Raw genomic sequence first — 19,083 nt, 5'->3', positions numbered from 1 at the left:
ACCTGCTGTTTTCTGACTGCATTTTTTAACTGTTTCACCCCAACCACTCCCAAACTCCCTCCTCCCCCACCCTCCTAGTACACTGAACTTCGACTATGTAACACCCATCCCACACATTATCTCCCCTCCCAAAAGTTAACAAAACTATGCCCTCGCATTTGGGGCAACTGCTTCCGTGGTGTATGGGGTTCCCCGCTTGCACAACGTAAGAATCCTATCCGGTCTTAGCATCTCACAAACATAATCCTGCGTTTCCAAAACACATCATAAACTCACTGTTATTGTGTGATACTGGACTCCCATTGATCATTTCACAAAGTGTCATAAAATCCTCCATACCCCTCACCCCCCGTACCCAATGGTCCAATCGCAGGTTCCGATGCGTCCATTAATCTAGCATTTTCGAGTGAAAATTCACTGCTGCTGTCTGTACCAATATGGCGCAGGGTGCTCAGTTCGGTCAATGCTGTCGCAGATAGCTGTTATATCCTCATCGTCATTCTGCTTTTTCCGGTGGCTGTTTCTCAGGCAAGTGAATATTAGCCTCCATGAATGAAGCTGCCACTTCTGGGAAAGTGAAGAAGTAGGTCTTGTTCTTGAACTGCATGCGTAGCCTCGCTGGGCATAGAGTAGGGTATTTTGTGTTCTCTTAGTTTCTTCACCCCTATGAACGTGCGCCTCTCCTGCTAAACTGCAAGCGTGTAGTCCGGGAAAATGCAGATGACGCTGGAGCCCAGTCTTGAGATCTTGTTTCTCCCTGGTGGCCTTTAACACCAGAGTCCTGTCTCTGTAGTTCATGAGGCAAGCTAATCTAGGCCGAGGATACGTTCCTGGTTTAGGTCTTGCCATCAGTGACCTATGCACTCGCTTAACTACGAACATTGGAGACCAGCCTGGGTCTCCCAACATGTTCCTCAGTAGTTCCTCTACTGCTTGCTTCATGGGACCCTTCAAGGCACCTTCCAGCACCCCCATGACACGGATGTTATTGCGTCTCGACCAAGTCTTCACTCTTCATTTTGATGATGCCCAAGTCTTTCGCCATAGCGGTCACTGTGCTCTGTAGTGTTTCTATCGTGTCTTCTGCAGCACCAATTTGTGTTTCTGCTTCAGTGAGGCGCTGTGAGGCTTTCTTCAACTGGGCCCGGATCGTATTCACATTGATGGTGAGGCCATCTAATTCATCATTAATAGCAGAAAATCCCTGTTGCGTGACAGTGATGACTCCTTGCAAGTCAGTGGGTGTTGTTGCCGCCATCTCTTCCACTTACGTCTTCGCTGTCGAAGTCCACTTGTTTAGGGGCTGGTTTGATTAATCTGTTTATCGCACGACCTTTCTTTGAGGGCAACCCTTTAGGCATTTTACTGCGATGTTGGGCTGGTAATGGGTGCCGTTGATGTCCTGCTGGTTTGTGGGTCTGTTCTTTAAACTGCGCCTCTATGACCAGGGCCTCTTGGGCAGTGGACCAGAGTGTAGTTTGGTGCTTATTGCACCCCAGGCAGGGTATGAAGGTTAAGGTATGTGATTCTGCCTGAGCGCCACTGGAGACTGGTGGCAGATGGTTGCTCTTCCAAGCTACTGCAGAGTGTTTGACCTCACCACCTCCGTGAGCTGCTTCTTACCCCTTGACTCGTCCCAAAAGTGTAACTAAAAGCACTGCCTGTGCGGGTATTGCAGTGCGCCTCCACCGCCTTAGCTCAGCTCGAGATCTCCTTTGCGCGCCCTATCTCGGGAGCTCTTGCGTTGCTCAGGGGGGAACGCTGCGGGAGACCCGCAACCAGTGGCAGTGACTGTCGGTAGAACCAAATGGAGAGCGGCGCAGCGCAGATCTGCCAGCAGGTGCCGAGGTGCTGGATCATGAGATGCGCATCGTCTCTTCCCTGACAGTGGGTAGGCCTTTGCTGTAGTTCCCATTTGCTTATGGCATCCCGACTTGCTCTCGCGCCGTAGACCTCTGTGCTGGCCGGTGGCCAAGTGTGCATCCCTTGTCACTGAGGGTGGGGAGGGTATTGCAAGGCCCTGTATTACAGACCTTTCCTTTGTCTGTCCCAAGAATAAGAGTAGCAGACGGTGCTGTTGGCGCGGGCACCACTGCATACCTCTCGCTCCTGATCCCGATGGAGTTTTCGAGTGCGTGTCCCTTCCTCTTCGCATATGCTTGCAGATTGATGGACACAGCAGCAGGCGGACACCGCTGTAGGGTGACTGGAGCAGCGTGAGACGGCTGCGATGTGCAGTCTGTAGGCCGTGCCTGTGTGTACACACTTTATGGGTTCCCCATGTCAATAAGCGGCGTGCTGAACTGATCCTCCGAGGTGATCCACCAGGGGTTTGGAGGGGGGTGGGCTCAGTTTGTGGTGACATCGGGAGCCCTCCGCTGCCACCTGCACCCACCTTACAAATGCTGTAGTCCGTGGTGGGCTCACTCAGTGCTCATATGCGGATGTTGAGAGTGCAAATGCTATGGCCCACTGCTAGATGGATTGTGGCGGGCGGGGGGAGGGGGAGACAACAGTGATTATGACGAGGTTCGTACCCGCTAGCTTGCAGTAGGTGACGTCCCTCCTGGACTCCTTCGGACTGTGCTCTGCGGATGTGAGCGCGTGTTTCAGTGGCGCTGAATCAGGTAGAGTAACCGTTGTTTTTGGATGCCCGTTTCTTTAATGTTGGACCCGTACGGGTCAGTGCTCTCTTCTCCACGTTGCAAGGACGGGAGGGTTGTCGCCAGGGCGAGCTCCAGTGCCTTGCCCGTCCGGGTCAGTGGGACGAGATCAGTGTCCCTCACACCTGCCACACAGCACAGGCAGCCACTGGCAGTTCTGCAGTAGTCGGCAAGCTAGAGGGCCCCAATCTAGATCCTCCATGTATCTGCAGTCTGTGGGCCGTTGTAGTGGGTCCGTGGCTTCCTCTGGAAGTTGTCAGCCCACGCAGGAGAAGTCACGCGGCCAACACTATGTCGCACCCGCCCCCAGCCCGGGACGCTCTCGGTCTTCAAATTTCTCAGAATTTGCCGGGCCATTTACTCAATCTTCGGCTTAGGTGTGCCAGCCCTTCTTATGTCACTCTCTGTGCAGTTTGATGGAAAACTGGACATTAATTCTGCTAAAATTACGCCGGGTTCCGCAGCTTGCCAAAGGAGCTCATGCAAAGTCTTGCATGCTGCCAAGCGCGCAACAGCACCCCCTGAAGAATGGCATGTTGACGTCCCAAGCAATTCTACTCCATAGGAAGTTTGGCACATTTTCTTAGACGCACTGGTTACTTTCTACGAGGGCAAGGTTGCTCCGTCCTTGATCTTTGGAGCAGAAGGTTTCCTCTTCACATCTCACAAGGTTTGGGCATCTCTGGAAGGGTCATTCTGGAGAAAGCTTTTAAAGTTGCCAAACCTGTTCCCACTTCCATAATAAGGTACGAACTTGGTCTCTCAGCTGTCCCCTTTGAATTACTCTCCCAACTAACAGGCGGAATGTAACCTAGCATATTGGTCCAATGGAAGAACAATTATCGAGCTCTACTGTAGTCATTGGGCTCAAGTAGTGATCTTATTGGCTAACCCAGGTAAAGTCGAGAGGAAAATCTGGGACCAAGATTGGATTTGAGGACAGAAGCTCTCATAGGTGGCAACGGGGACTGTGGAATCAATCAAAGGCTTTTGGCAAAAGACTCCGCTATCTAAAGCTCTTTCCATTCCTGTGGTACACAGCTCAGTTCAAGAGACTGACATTCAACTTGCTCCCTACCAACGAGGTCCTGAAGCGATACAGCAAATCCCAAACAAATGTTTGCAGATTTGGTAATCTGGATGAGCAGGTAGAAACACTGTCACGTTATAGTGGAGTGTAGGGGGTTGACTAAGTGTCGTACCAAGTTCTTGGGTGAATGCCTAGCCTCAAGACGGTTGTAGGTGAAAGGGTCGAATGAAAAGATTCGAAATTTTCGTGCCTTGAAACACTTGTGTATAGGCGCGTTACAAATGCCATATCATAAATACGATTGTTTTGAATCCAAAGGACCGAAAACCAAAAAATCGAATGCATTTTTTTCCCCAAACCCCTGTTTTTTGCCCAAAAAAAAACATTTACCTATAACAAGCCCCAAAAAAATATACATTTTTAAAAAAGGCATTCGATCATTTTGTTTTCGATCCTTATGAGTCGAACGTATTATATTCGACTTTTTCATTCGACCCTTTGACTGGACACCCCTCAAGACATTGTGAAGAGGTGCATCACTTTTAGTCTCGCCTTTTGGGTGGGAAGACTTTGGTTTAATTGTGTGAACTGATATGTGCTGTACTATTATTGGTCTCTTGATGAGAGGATGTGGATGTGTGAGCTGATATGTGCTGTATTATTATTGGTCTCTTGATAAGAGGATGTGTGAGCTGATATGTGCTGTACTATATTGGTCTCTTGATGAGAGGATGTGGATGTGTGAACTGATACGTGCTGTACTAATATTGGTCTCTTGATGGGAGGATGTGGATGTGTGGACTGATGTGTGCTGTACTATTATTGGTCTCTTGATAAGAGGATGTGTGAGCTGATATGTGCTGTACTATATTGGTCTCTTGATGAGGATGGATGTGTGAATTGAGATGTGCTGTACTAATATTGGTCTCTTAATGAGAGCATGTGTGATCTGATATGTCCTGTACTAGTATTGGTCTCTTGATATGAGGATGAGTGACCTGATATGTGCTGTACTAATATTGGTCTCTTGAGAGGATGTGGATGAGTTTTATGGAATTTGATAAGCTTGTAAAACTATGTATTCAATAAAAAAATTGTTCTTGGCTTCTCTGCCAGCTCTGTAGCTCTGCCTCTAGCTGCACGCAGATGCACTACATCACTCAGCTGTGTGTCTGAATTAGTACAACAAAGTCCCTTGGTGTGGATAGGTTGGAGGCCGTCTCGTGCTGAAATGTATAAGCTACCGCCACCGGGCTGCAGTGGCAAGACAAATAGCCCTCGATGAAATCAAGTCCAGAAAAACTCTGCTCCAGACTCCAATTGGGTGCTACACCACAGTGACTCATGCCCGGCTTTCATCGTGTGCTATCCCCCCACTTTGGGTTATTGGGGGTGTGCGAGTTCCCTGCAACCTGGAAACTACAGCTACCAGAAGTCCTTGTAGCATAATTGACACTGGATGAAATCACCTGCACTGCCTCTTAGCTGCAAGCTGGGACTGCCTCCCTGATAATGCGAAGAGCACAGAAAACGAGTGGCTGAGGGGTTACTGAGCAGGGTAACCAGGCAGGGTGTGCCCTTCCCCTCCTCTAAGGTTGTACATGTCAAGACGGTGGAAATGGTCTGAACCTATGTCCCTGGCTCAGTCTTTGCTCTCTGTTCTCTTTGATTCACCTATCCCATGCTGGATTGGGAGGCGGGATAGAGGGTCAGGGGGGTTCTGGTGCTCTGCATATCTTCATGATTCTCCGCAGCTGAGGTCTCAGTCCAATTGAAAGGCTTCCCTAAGTTGTCTATCCTTTCTGTTCTATAATTGTGCAGTACTCAGACGTCGGCTCTATCGGAATAAACTTACATGATGTATTTTCTATTCCACTGCAAGTTCAGGATGTGCAAACTAAATTAGTCCAATATTGAACACGTTTGGCACGGGATTCATGTGCAGGACGTGTGAGGGGTCTGCTCTACGGGTTTTACTGATATCTTCATTGTTGTCATATCGGGCATTAATATGCATCTGCAAATTGCACATACATTTCCCCCTCAGTCCCACGTCAGGGGCAGGCCAGCTTTACCTTTGTGAATGCTTTGTGCAGATCCAAACAAAACACTGAAGCGCCATTGCTGTGACTGCCACTGCACTTCTCCCTTCACCATACCCACGCATGGGAATGTTCTCCTGATGCAACACTCTTCTCTCCTCGGCAGCCTATGCCTAGACATGCTTGCACAGTGGTCCCTGGTTATACACCTACACCTGGGTTCAGGATGGGACTAGGTTTGGGTTGGGTGTAGAAGGCTATAGGGGTGGGGGGTTCAGATCTGAGCATGGAGGCATCCTTTGCAGCGCTGCCCTCCTCACCAGCCTATGCCTAGACCTGCTTGCACAGTGGTCTCTGGTTATACACCTACACCTGGGGTTCAGGATGGGACTAGGTTTGGGTTGGGTGTAGAAGGCTATAGGGGTGGGGGGTTCAGATCTGAGCATGGAGGCACCATTTGCAGCGCTGCCCTCCTCACCAGCCTATGCTTAGACATACTTGCACAGTGGTCCCTGGTTATACACCTACACCTGGGGTCAGGATGGGAATAGGTTGGCTTGGGTGTAGAAGGCTATAGGGAGGGTTCAGATATGAGCATGGAGGCATGCTTTGCAGCGCTGCTTCTCTTCTCTCACCAGCCTGTGCTTAGACATGCTTGCACAGTGATCCCTGGTTAGACACCTACACCTGGGTTCAGGATGGGACTAGGTTGGTTTGGGTGTAGAAAGCTACGGGGGGGTTCAGATCGGAGCATGGATGCTTTGCAGCGCTGTTTCTCTTCTCTCCTCACCAGCCTGTGCCTAGACATGCTTGCACAGTGATCCCTGGTTAGACACCTACACCTGGGTTCAGGATGGGACTAGGTTGGTTTTGGTGTAGAAGGGGTTCAGATCTGAGCATGGATACTTTGCAGCGCTGCTTCCCGATATGAACTTGCTGCTTTCTTGTGTCACAGGCCAACAATGGAGTCCATAAGGCTGCCGACCGAGTGGAACATCAAGCTTCACACTTTACTGCGACACAAGAAGGAGCCGAGAACTTGCCAGATGTGCGAACAGCTGCTATTTTAGCAAAGAAAGATGAAATTGAGCGGGTAAGTACTTTTTGTTAATCACAATGAATCGGCACTCCAAGGTGGAGGGTGGGTATACTTCCTCATCACTATCTACAAGTTTTCCTCTCCAGACATTTAATGGATTACAGAATTGGGTATCATGACCACTGACAAGTGGTGTACATCCGTACCTTGAGCTTAAGTTAATATTAGTACTCCCGCTTAGAGATCAGGGGAGCCCCAGCCAATCATGGTGGTTTACCTTCATGGTAAAGCCAGTATTCTGATTCTCCTCGGAAGCGGGAGGCCACCATCTTCCCTGCTGGACAGCAGGTTAAGTAAACCCTGTGTGCCGAACAACGTCCCCAATTTCCACCTCTCTGCACAACCGTCCCACTTACCTGTTGCCTTCTGGTCCCTGATGGTGCCTGGCACACATCGTTCCGGTGGCTGCCATGATGAGGGGAAAAAGAGACTGTGTAGCTCTTTCTCCCTTGTCCATGGTGTGCATCTTGTTTGGTAGTATTTTTTTTTTTGTTAAGTTGAAAAACTGCAAACGCACGGTTTATCAAATAAAAGAAATAGGATACCGGAAAAACATGCTGGGATGCGAATAGCAATAAATACCTGTGTCCCATCCGCCCACCCTGTCTGGGTTTTTTTGCTTAAGAACTCTCCAAATGAAATGGAACTGATGGGGACGACTTATCTTCTAGGCGGGTGATTTGGCGCACAGAGAATGCACTAAATATTAGTCTGTGAAGCACTGTGCCGACATATTACCTTTGCCAGGGGAGTCTCAGCAGGATATTAAATCTCCCCTTTTGATTGAGACTGTAAACCATTTGCACAGAGTAGATAAGACCGGATAATGTTTGAAATCCAGGGAGTTTGGGGACTCTTCTGACTGTGACGGGCACTGTGGTCCTTATGCCAATTTTTGGTTTAAATCCTGGATATTATATTGGGGATAGAGTACCTAGTAATTATGTAGATCTTGTATAGACCACCCACTGTTTTAGAACTTGGGATCTGCTGCCTGTAGATGTGGATCTGTGATTGGCTACCCTGTAGATGACGTGAACCTGTGTGACACCTGATTTGCTAACTTCCTCCTATGTAAACCATTGATTTGCTACCTTAAGGTTTTGTAGACCTGTGAGTAGCTACCTGTAGATGATATGGACCTGTGATTGGCTACCTGGTGATTGTCGATTCCTTTTTTTCCGCAGGATTACCAGCAGAACTGCAGGACGTTTTTCTTAGTGGCTGCCATGCTACTGGAGCGAGAGCCCTCGATCCAACAGACGGTAGTGTCCGCACTGAGGAAGACACTGCGTGAGATGGGCAAGCATTGTGTGCAGGAGCTACAGAACTTCATTGAACGCTATGATTTGCCCAGCAGCAGACGGTAAAGAGGCCTCCTCTGAGCAGAGAACGTCGGGAGCATGGCCTACACAGTGGGTGCACATGCAGATTCGCTGGCCAAGGCTATTTAGCTCAGAGCTGAAGTGTGAATGCTGACACGCCAGTGCCGGGTTCATCTGCGCGGATAGTCTCCCACAGAGCTACATGAGCGAGCCATGGGGAAGACACCTGTGGCAGCAGGGGGTTGATCCTGTATGGTGTGGCCCACTACACTGCCCATTTCAGGGAGTGTTGAAAGGAACTGCCTTGCAGAGAAACTGGGTGGATCTGCTAGACTGGTACCTCTGAAGGCTTGGCCCGAGTCCATCATAAGTCTGTGTAGACTGGCTTCCCACTTCCCAGCCATGCGTTGTTAGAGGCACCAGGTTGTTGGAGGTACTCTTTCGAACCAGCCGTGGTCTGGCAGGGGCGCTGACATCCATGCTGAGTTTTACAAGTGGAAACACTAACTATACTTTCCCAGCCCTCAGGACACAATTTCATGCTTTTCTGTAGGTTTTATTTTGATATTCAAATAAATCTGGTTTTGTTTTAGGAAAAAAACTGTCACTAATTAAAATCCTAGACTTTGTACAACAACTTTACTTTTGACTTGCATATCCTTGTGTGAGCAGAGATCCTGCCTCTTCCTGAAGTCCCTTGTAACTCGAGAATGTATTGGTATTAGTTGAGACCGTATCTGGCTTGAGATGTGCTATGGCCATCATAAGAAGGCTCAATGCTTTGGCAATGGCCTACATATGAAGTTGCTCATCTGCCAGATCAATGCCAGTGTTAATAGTGGCTTTAAAGAATCAGTCAGTGGCTAGGATTGCATGGTCTGTTTTCTCCAGTGAGTCCCCCAAAAGCACTTCCTGCAAGAGTGGTTGCTCGGATGCAGAAGCAACGAATGTTGGCAGTGTTTTCTGAAGGGGGTGTGGTTTGGTGTCCAGGTGATATCCACTAGAAGCATGTTCTGGGAGCCTGTGTAGGCCTTATCTGGGAAACTGTAGAGTGCACCCACCGACATAATGCAGGGTTGCTTGAAGAGGACAGCAAGCTCATGAGACAGTGCTGCTTTGCAAACCTGCAGACATCTCCCTAACTCTGATTGAAGAGAGCTCCACGGCACTAGGTTAGTTTGCGTCTAAGAGCACAGAGAAGCTAGTACATTATGCATGTTTGCAAAAACACATTGAGATCCTACAAAAAAAGTGCAGCTTCGTTTGGAACAGCCCAAAAAAGCTCCCCAGGACATAATGTGGGTTTGTAAAGAAGAGCGCACATGGACTCCTGTAGGGCATAGGTGGCAAAGTGTAAAGCGATCTCCAACGCCTAGTGTGGGTTTACTTTGGAGAACATTGGACTACAAAGCCCCCCAGGACATAGCCCTTTTGTCTGTTGGTAGGATACTTGAGGGATTTGTTACCTTGTACCCTTTTATTCAGCTGGACAGTGTGGAGCGGTGTGTTGCATTTATTAGCTCCTCTGATGTGGCTAGAATACAAGGTGGCTGAGCTAATGTGTCGACAGCCCAGCGGAGAAGGACTGACTCCTAGACTGGCGCCTAGACTCCTCTGCCAGCAAAGAGCAGCTGAAGACCTGACATCCTGAATCTCTTCTCAGGCCTGAAATGACACGTTCATAGGTTTTGGATCATTCTGATCTGTCTCTGCGTGTTCTGTACCCCCCACACCCCCTGCCCGTTTCTCTAGCTGTGTTTGGTTCTAAATGCTAAGAATGCTTTGGTGGCAGGGCTTTCGAAGTTGAGATTCAAGGGTGTTGAACAAGAGGGCTAAAGTGTATCCATGGAATGTGTGAAAGGGAGTATTTATAGCGTGGTAATGTTAGTTCTGTCAGTATGCTGGCAATATTGGGTTGTAGTTATGCGTGGCCCAGGAGGTGCTGGGGAGCTGAAGCACTGCAAAGTGACAGGGAAAATGGATAGCTAGATTAACTAGTGCCGACAGAAAACGGACTTCACGGAACACAGAATTTAAATTTCAACAATGATCATCATACACTCCCCACAGACGAACAATCGTCACCCATTTTATCTCAAAATGCAGGACTCCACCGAATCACCTTGTGCTGCACAGTTTTGCAGTTGTCCAATGGTCTCCTGATAGAAAGGGGCACAGGTTTGGGCCGAACACTGCCCCCCTGTCCTCCTCCTAACCACAGGTGCCCAAAAGCATGATCTCGATGCCCTGGGCGAAGTGTTAGAATTGAACCAACCTCATCACCCCATGCTCAAGCAACACAACCTTGCTATGATGGTCCACACGTTTCATCCCAATGGCCAATCGCTTTGCCTTTCTGAAATCAGCTCTCCAACCAGCACAATTGCAATCTTATGAATTGAACGCTATTGCTGATCCAACCTTAATACTGCAAGTCCAACACTTGAGCAGCACAGCCTAGCCCAAACTTCTGAAAGAGCACACTCGCTTCAGGGGTCAGCGACGATCGCTGCCCAACTCATTCTCTAGATACGTGGCTTCGTCCAAACTAGTCTCTCGGTAATGACCCAAATCTATTACACTACAAATGTACATTTCACCCTAATCGTAATTACTGCAACACCTCGTTCCAACTCCAAAGAGCACACGTATATATCAATTTTGGCATGATCCAACCCACCTGCGACCCCCGTAAATCAATCAGAGGCCTCACAAGTATAACGTGGTTTATTGCATAAGGGAAAGAGCTAAAGGGGGGATTCTAGTACGTTGGAGCAATTCCAGGCATCCAAGCCTCTTTCAGTCTTCGTCCCTTTTTTCGGTTTACAGTGGCCATTGCATCAGCTCCAAGGGAAAGGGAGTAGAGGCACCTGGCCAGTGAAATGATTGGACCGGTAAATACTGGTATAAAGCCGTGACCTGGAGGGGTTTGCACCCACATTGATTTCTTCTCATCGTCCATCTCTCTTCTTCTCTCACGCTTGTTTTTCTCGTTCCTACATCCTCCCTTTCACACTTGTTCTCTTGCCCTGAACCATTCGTACTTGTATTCTGTTTTCATTCTTACACCCCAGTTCCCTTGATTTCCTTTTCCGTTGCAAGCCCCTTTACTTATGCCCCACTGCTCCTATGGTTCCTTTTGTGGAAAGTCTTAGGGATGGCTCCATCTAATCTTCCATGAAGGGCACATTCTGGATCTCCTCATCCCATCGGAGATCCAAGACCGTGCGGATGCTGCAGTGCAAGAATGTTTCTCTGCAAGTCCAGCAGTGCATGCGATAATGCTCCTTGTGGTAACTTGACCTTCCTGGGCTCTCTACCTGTAGTATGCCAGGATTGTTGAGCAGGGTCATCAGTGTGGATATCCCTGCCACTAGTTTTCCTTTGCTTTCGTAATCTCCTTTTTAGATCATGAAAAGATAACATTTGACCACTCTGAGCTTTTCTGGAAGCTCGGGCCCGACCTCCCCTCTCGGGGGTCACAAGTTCTTCTGGCCCCTGGATGTATTTTTGTCACCATAACAAGTATTAATTTTTCAGGCTTCATGGATTTGCCCTTCGTCAACTGTACACATGAAATATTATGTGAGCGCTTTGCCAGCCTTTTGTCATATTTATAAAGAGATCTTTTTTGATTGCCAGTGCAGATTCTGTTTTCTTAAAGTCACTATTGGATGTGTCCCACCCCCAGGGGTGCTGTCATTCCCACTATTGAAGTAAACAGGACTTCTGCCTCACTTCTCAACCACTAAGACAAGGCACAGTGCTTGCTTCTAGGAGCAGCTTTGTTGAGTTGACCATCCTTCTCACAGTCGGGCCCATACCCTACTCTGAAGCTGGGAATGGGCCTTCCTAGGAAGTAGCCTTCTTGCTCAGAATCTGACGAAGAGGAGCAAGTGGGGCACCGGGAGTCTGACTCCCTGCTATCCTTTTTGGGGACGCTTTTCTTCTGGGCGGCCATGTTTTCTGAAGCGCCTTGACCGTCCTTTGGAGGGGCCCCAGGGCTGCAGGTCTGGCTCAGAGCGGTGTAAGAGTAGAGCTGTTCTGTCCAGTACACATTTCCCAGGCCCAGGTGCTGCTCTGCGCTGTGATGCTGGGGCGTGATGGGGGGCAACGTCTTGCAATCATTCACTGCTTTTGCCAGAACTGGCTCTTGTGGGTTAGGTATCAGTGGCCTTGTTTTGTTTGCAGACGTGTGTTCCAGGGAGATGTCCTGATGGCCCAGGGATGTGGCGGTGAAGGCTTTCCCAGCTACAGGATCTGTGGGCAGGAGTGGGAAAAGCAGTATTAGTTTGTGGACCAGAGCTGAGCTTGTGCTACCTTTTTTGTGAATTCAGAGCCAAGCAGTTTTTTTTCAATAGAAGTGCAACTAAAGCTTTTTAAATATTATGTACAAAGTTCAGTCAAACATAACTTTTATTATATAATAAAATAAACATACTCTGAAGCCTTTGATTTACCGCTTGGCTTATTAAATAGTTTTTTTGTAACCCTTCCTTTTAATGTGTAAACTGAAGCAGACCCTGACGAGGCGTGTACATTAACCACAGACTCTGACTCATCTAATCTAAATGTATTAAAAGAAGCCTTGGGGAAAGATGTAATGCTTGACACTATGGTGCAGCACGAAGCCTGGCCTCCCGGCATACGTGTGGGTTCATGGTACGTCTGGTAGATGTAGGTACCGTTTTACGTCTCAGACGGCATTGGCGGTTTCATTGAATTGTAGTCTGGTGCGTGTTTTTTTTTTTTTTTTTGCAACAGTGTCTGTTGGTCTCTGGGCGATTCTGGGAAGTAATGTAGGTCTCACTGGCCAAGTATAGATGCAAAGAACTTTGGGCTACATGTAGGCTATCCTATCTTAAGATTGCAAACTGATCTAAAGGTGAGTTTTGTAGACGTTCTGGGAAGGTCAGGGATGCATAGTGGGAGAAGGCTTGGCAGCTGGCATTTTACCAGTAAATGCGCCGGCGGCGGTGGGTGCATTGAAGGACAATAGGGTGCCGTTGTCAGCACCCTATTGTCATTAAATGCGCCCCTCTGCCGCGGGTGCTTTTAATAACAAAAGGTGCCATTATCCCCCCACCACGCCAGCTCGGGGGAGTCTTTGAAGCGCTCCCCGAGCTGGCGTAGTTGGGAGAAGGCGCGGCAGGCGCCTCATTGTTATTCAATGCTCCTGCGGCGGTGGAGTGCATCTAATAACAATAGGGTGCTGATGCGCCCTATACATATCATTACGGTTGGGGAAAAAAAATGTGGCGCATCCTGGCCCTGCTCCCCCCTGCCCCGCATTGAGCAGGGGCGCGCGGGTGGCAAGGGAGGGGGGCACCAATTCGCCAAGGGCCCTGCTGCCCTCAAGACCAACCCTGCCTGGGAGGAAAGCTTTGCAAACCCTAGTGATTGGGGGCAGTTCTCTTTAAAAGCACAGCCTCTGGATTTGACTGTGGCTCACATGGCAACAGTGTCTCGTTCGCATGAGCTGAGCACTTTTTGATTTTCATATTTTAGTTGGGAATAATGTACTAGTGAAAAACATGGAGACGAACTACCACAAGTGCTGCAATGAGTAGAGTGCTGTGTGGATTTTCACTTTTTTCTTCTATCTCGCTGCTTTTCACTTTTTTTTTTTTTTAGAAGCTGAAAACTATTTTGACAGAGTTGATTCAGAATAATGATTGTGCTGTTTATTCTATCACTGAGGTACTCCTACTTTCTGGTGTTACTGTGGTGGCCTCCAATGGGAGCAAATACACTCTGTCTTATTGTGACTACCCTTTGCTGCCTGTGCAGGTATTCTCGTGCCACCCTGTAGGCCTCTGGGGCAAATGTGACTCGCATAGTTGCTAGTGTCATTAAAGATGATTCACTGTACCTTGATTTTGAGTGCACGTTTCCAGCGTACTCCCATTTCTGCCATGTTCATGGGCCTGGCAAACGTTTGGTGCTCCCCCATCACCATTTCTCACGTTGTCCAAGCGGAGTGTGTCTTGTTTCCTAGATAAACCACTCCCCTCTGGCATGTGACGGTCATGTGCTGATGGCACCTGGCTGGACCCTTGGGCATTTCCTCGGCGTGAGTTTGTTCCCAGAGTCTCGACAAGCGGTATGCTGCTGTTCCGAGCCATTTTGATATTGTTGTTCGCTTCTCTCTGCTTCTGAATGTCACTGTTGCAAACCTGTGTCCTCACCATTGACGGTAGATGACCACCAGCTCCTCTTCGCGGTCGCCGGGCGATGGGAGATGGGGCAGAGAGGCAGGCAGAGTCTGAGTCCGAGCCGGAGGAGGAGTAAGGCTGTGCACAGCAGGTCATGGAACACCAGAGGAATCCAGAATGTGGAAAGAAGTCATGGCCCAGCAGTGGCTTTTGGCATCGTTGGCAGCGGAAGCAACACGTGCGTGCATGCCAGTGCTGACCCTGATGCGTCACCCGCTCACTGTCCAGGCCTGTTGAGGGGAGAAAGGAGAGCAAGTGTGAGTCTGCAAGTCTGTACCACTTAGGTTTACTGCTTCGAATTATTGAGGAAACTATGAAAACATGCACATGCGTTTTAATGGAAGATATTAAATGCTGGACCATCTGGTCTCATTCATTCATTTGGTCATTTGTTTTTTTTTTTTGTTTAGATATTTTTATTGATTTTCAATATGAAAGGCATGACAAACAATTATCTCAACAGTTAATTTCATTTTGTTCAAATCAAACCTCACACTCCCAACAATTCTCAGTATTTCACATATTTGGCTTTAAATAACAGTGTTAAGTACAAGTTATATAGTACAATATGTCTTCAGTTAATTAATCGGGGTAATGAGAGAGAAGAAAGAAGAAAAAAAGAGGAAAAAAAGGGAGTCAGTTATCTCTTTTAACCAATCAGAAACATGAATTCATTAAGCAATATTAGATATCAAGAATTCATAAACATGACTACCATTGATGCACATTCTCTATCAAAAGTGCATAAGTGCAGCGCTAACAAATCTACAGTCAATTCAGGAATTCATGAAGTGCTTCAGGAGTTGTGGTTGGAAGAACATATGTTCTTTATCAGAGACAAAGTGCAGAAAAGGGCGCTAGGTTTTCTGGAATCTCAAGAGCTTTCCATCCATTACTGCTGTAAGTTTTTCCAAGCACATAAATTCCCACATTTTCATCCACCAATAGGCTATCTGCGGGCCCTCTATCGTTTTCCAGAATCGAGCTCTGGTGATGCGAGCAGCCACTAATAAATGGGAAATCAAAATTGCTTTATGCCCTGACATGGGGAAGGACCCATCTTCTGGGACATCCCCCAGCAGGAATACCCCTGGGTCCATGGGGAGCAAGGAGCCCGTGATTTCCTTAATTCTAGACCGCACCTCAAGCCAGTTTGACTGGATAATCTGGCAATGCCACCACATATGAGCCATATCCCCTCGCTCACCGCACCCATGCCAACATGCATCCGGATACTCTGGATTAATGGAGTGGATTCTGCTGGGGGGGGGGGGGGGGAATACTACCTGAAGCAAATTTTGATGGCATTTTCTTTTACTAGGGCACAGCGAGAACTGGTTTGAGTTTGGTGCCGGATCCGCTGCCAAGATTCCTCTGGAATTTCCAGGCCCAGTTCTCTCTCCCAAGCTTTCATATATGGAAGCTTCTCGTCTATTGAGCCTTTCTGTAACAGTCTATAACACAGTGAAATCTTGCGGGACTGCTGACCTTCAAGAATTTTGATTCCCAGAGGGACCCTTCCACCTGCCCTGCGGACCTCCCTATTAGTGAGCCAGTGGCGTAGTTGTATGTATCGGAAGCATTCCGTCTCCGGGAGATCAAACCTTTCCTTGCATTCCTGGAAAGTCAAAGGTTCCTGATCAGTGTATAAATCTCTCAGGCGCAAGGGTTTGTCTCGACACCAGATTCGGAGCGATGTGGGTGTGAGGCCTGGGGTGAAAGCCGGGTTCTGAGTGATAGGGGACAGTGGCCCTAGTCCCAGTGGGATGCCCCTCTGCGAACGTGCTTTATCACAACTCTGTAGAGTGGACAAGGTGGTTGGCAATATTCCATCCCTATAATTACGCGCCCCTTTCTGGAGAAATGGAAGGTGAGCCAGAGGAAGTGAGGCAGCTGCCTGCTCGATCTTTAACTATTTAGGAGGATCCGGGGGATCACCCCAGGAAAGGATTATAGCTACTTGCGCAGCTCTATAATAGCATGGTATCGAGGGAAGGCCCAATTACCCCCACCCCCACAACATCCTTCCCCTTGTTAGTTTACTAGGAATCCAGGGTTTCTTCTTCCAAATAAACCAGTATATCTCCTTTTGGAGGTTTGCATTCAAATTCAGGGATGGCAATTGGCAAAGAGTGGAATGCATATAATAACTTCGGGAGGAGTGTCATTTTAACCGCATTAATACGGCCTAACCATGACATTTCCTGGGAGCCCCATCGCTGCAACCATTTCCTTAGCACTTTAAACAAAGGGGGGAATGTTCGCCCTGTAAAGACCTGCATATGTTGGAGTCAGCTTTACCCCTAAGTACGAAATCTCCGTTGGAGACCAGGGGAAAGTTCGTCATTGTTCGCATTTCATCTAGTCTACCAGAGTCTTCAGACAGGGGCATACCCACTGATTTAGCTGGGTTTACTTTGAAGCCAGATATCGTAGCAAACCTATTTAGGAGGTCTAAGAGGGGAGGAAGCATGTGGGGGGTGTCCCTCAGGAAACAAAGCAAATTATCCGCGTATAGCGCGATTTTATGGGATTGTTCCTCCACCTCAAAACCCAGGATATATGGGTGTAATCTAACGTGTTGAGCAAAAGGCTCCATTGCTAGGGCAAAAATTAACAGGGACAAAGGACAACCCTGTCTAGTGCCTTTGGCTGACCTAATTAGCGGAGTCCACTTTTTGGTAACCTTGATCCTGTTCGAGGGAATTTGAAAATTTGAGAATATTAATCTGGAAAATTCTAGACCAAATCCAAACCCCTCCAGTACTAATTCCAGGTACCCCAAGACATACTATCAAATGCCCTGTGGGCATCCAGGGACAGCAGGGACAAATTACCTGGGATCTTCGGAGCAAGGGCAATTAGATTGATGGCACGGCGTACATTATCGTAGGTGGACCGATTATGTATAAAACCTGTCTGATCATTATTTATCAGGGACGGGAGAACCGGGCATAAGCGACTCGCTATTATATTTTCACCAACAATTTAGCGTCTGTGTTTAATAATGCAATTGGCCTGTAAGAGGCGCAGTCTGTAGGATCCTTCCCAGGTTTCAGCACCAATGTCATAGTTGATTCCCCATAGATGCTGTGACCACTCCTGCCTTCCATTCCGAGTTAAATAGTTTTGTTAAATGAGGGGTCAATTCCTCCCGGAAGGTCTTATAAGACTTGTTGGTAAAACCATCTGGCCCCGCGGCCTTACCCAGCGGGAGGGAGCGGATTGCCCTATCTGTCTCTTCCGCAGTTATTGGGGCCTCCAAACATTCACGAAACTCAGGGGATATCTGTGGGAGATCAGCTTTCTGGATAAGCTCTCTGGCTAACTGCGGATCTGTTATATGGGGGAGGAGTGGTTTCGGAAAAACTCTTCCACAATCCGAAGTTTCCCAGATGATTACGTTTTGCCTGCTGCCTAATTTTAGCCGCCAACAAACGATTCGCCTTGTTCCCCTTAGAGTAATAGTATTGTTTAGTGTGCATTATTCCGAGGGCTGCTCGGCTCATATGGTGGGCCTCAAGCGCTTTCTGTGTCATGCGAACCTCCCTAAGTGCGTGTCTAGAGGGTCTTTTCTTATGCGCTTCTTCTGCCTCACAAAGCCTCAATTCCTATTGGGTCTGGGTCTGTCTGTGAACTTTACCTCGCTCAATTGTTTGAGTTATAACCTGGCCTCTAATGACAGCCTTCGCCGCGTCCCACACTACCGCATACTCCAACTCCCCAGTATCATTGTCTGCAAAGTATTTGGTCTATGCAGTTAGCAATGCAGGAACGGGCCTCAGGGTCCAACAATACGAGCTCATTCAGCCGCCAAGTTCGGGGGAGTTCCGGGGAATCACTAAACTGAGACATGGAGACTAAAACCGGAGCATGGTCAGATGGGGCTTTCGGGAGGATCTCTAACTCTGTGGTGTGGGGGATAAGGGTATCAGAGAGAAGAAACATGTCTAACCTAGAGAAACCCTATGCACAGGAGAGTAAAAAGTATAAACCCGTTCTCCCTGATGAAAAAAATGCCATCCCTCTATCAAAGAGTGCTCCCGGAGGAGAGAGGTTAGAGCCAAAAAGTTCTTATCAGCTAGAGTTGAGGGGAGAGATTTATCTTCCAAAGGGTTAATCATAGCATTAAAATCTCCTCCAATTATGAGGTCTCCCTCAGCATGCTCACTCAGCATTCCAGATATGGAGGTAAAAAACTGGTGCTGATTAACATTAGGTGCATATATCGATAACAGGGTCACCCTCTTCCCCTATAATGTGGCTACCACTAAAACATATCTTCCCTCTGCATCTACCTTGATTCTATGAACTTTCAATGGGGTCCCCTTCCGAACAAGTATAGCCACTCCGCGCTTCTTCGTCCCTGAGGAAGCACACATTTTGATTGGGTAGAATTTGTCAATTAAGCGGAATTCATACGTTGGCAATAGGTGGGTTTACTGCAAAAATAATATGGTGGGGTTGTATGTCGCCAATCGGTGAAATAACGCTCTCCGTTTAATCGGGGAATTGAGACCCTGAACATTAAGGGTGAGGCAGATTACATTCGGGCTCGCTATTGCAGTATTCCCTCGTGTTATACTCTCTTGACATAGTTGAAGTATGCAAGGTATTACCCCAGGTTCACCCGCCAATATTCTCCGACCTTCAGATTTTAAGGGCTTGGGAACTGACTGTCAGAGAAGTATTTAACTCATCCCCGATGA

The 19,083-nt window shown here is 48.0% G+C and overlaps 1 protein-coding gene across 2 annotated transcripts in view; it reads left to right on the top strand.

Moving 5' to 3' along the window:
- Positions 1 to 8,801, top strand: part of LOC138520752 (uncharacterized) — a 243,520-nt gene extending 234,719 nt beyond the window's left edge. For both annotated transcript variants that reach the window (XM_069633037.1, XM_069633036.1), the window contains 2 exons: positions 6,691 to 6,828; positions 8,022 to 8,801. In XM_069633037.1, coding sequence (XP_069489138.1) covers positions 6,691 to 6,828; positions 8,022 to 8,204 — 321 coding nt within the window. In that variant the 3' untranslated portion in view covers positions 8,205 to 8,801. The remainder of the gene's footprint in view (positions 1 to 6,690; positions 6,829 to 8,021) is intronic.
- The last annotated feature ends 10,282 nt before the right edge of the window (positions 8,802 to 19,083 follow it).

Source organism: Ambystoma mexicanum, chromosome 13 (genome assembly GCF_040938575.1).
Source record: "Ambystoma mexicanum isolate Mex_15411 chromosome 13, UKY_AmexF1_1, whole genome shotgun sequence".
In the NCBI taxonomy this organism is placed as follows: domain Eukaryota; kingdom Metazoa; phylum Chordata; class Amphibia; order Caudata; family Ambystomatidae; genus Ambystoma; species Ambystoma mexicanum.
Note: the sequence above shows the minus strand (reverse complement) of the source record. Positions and strands in the feature narration are given on the sequence as shown.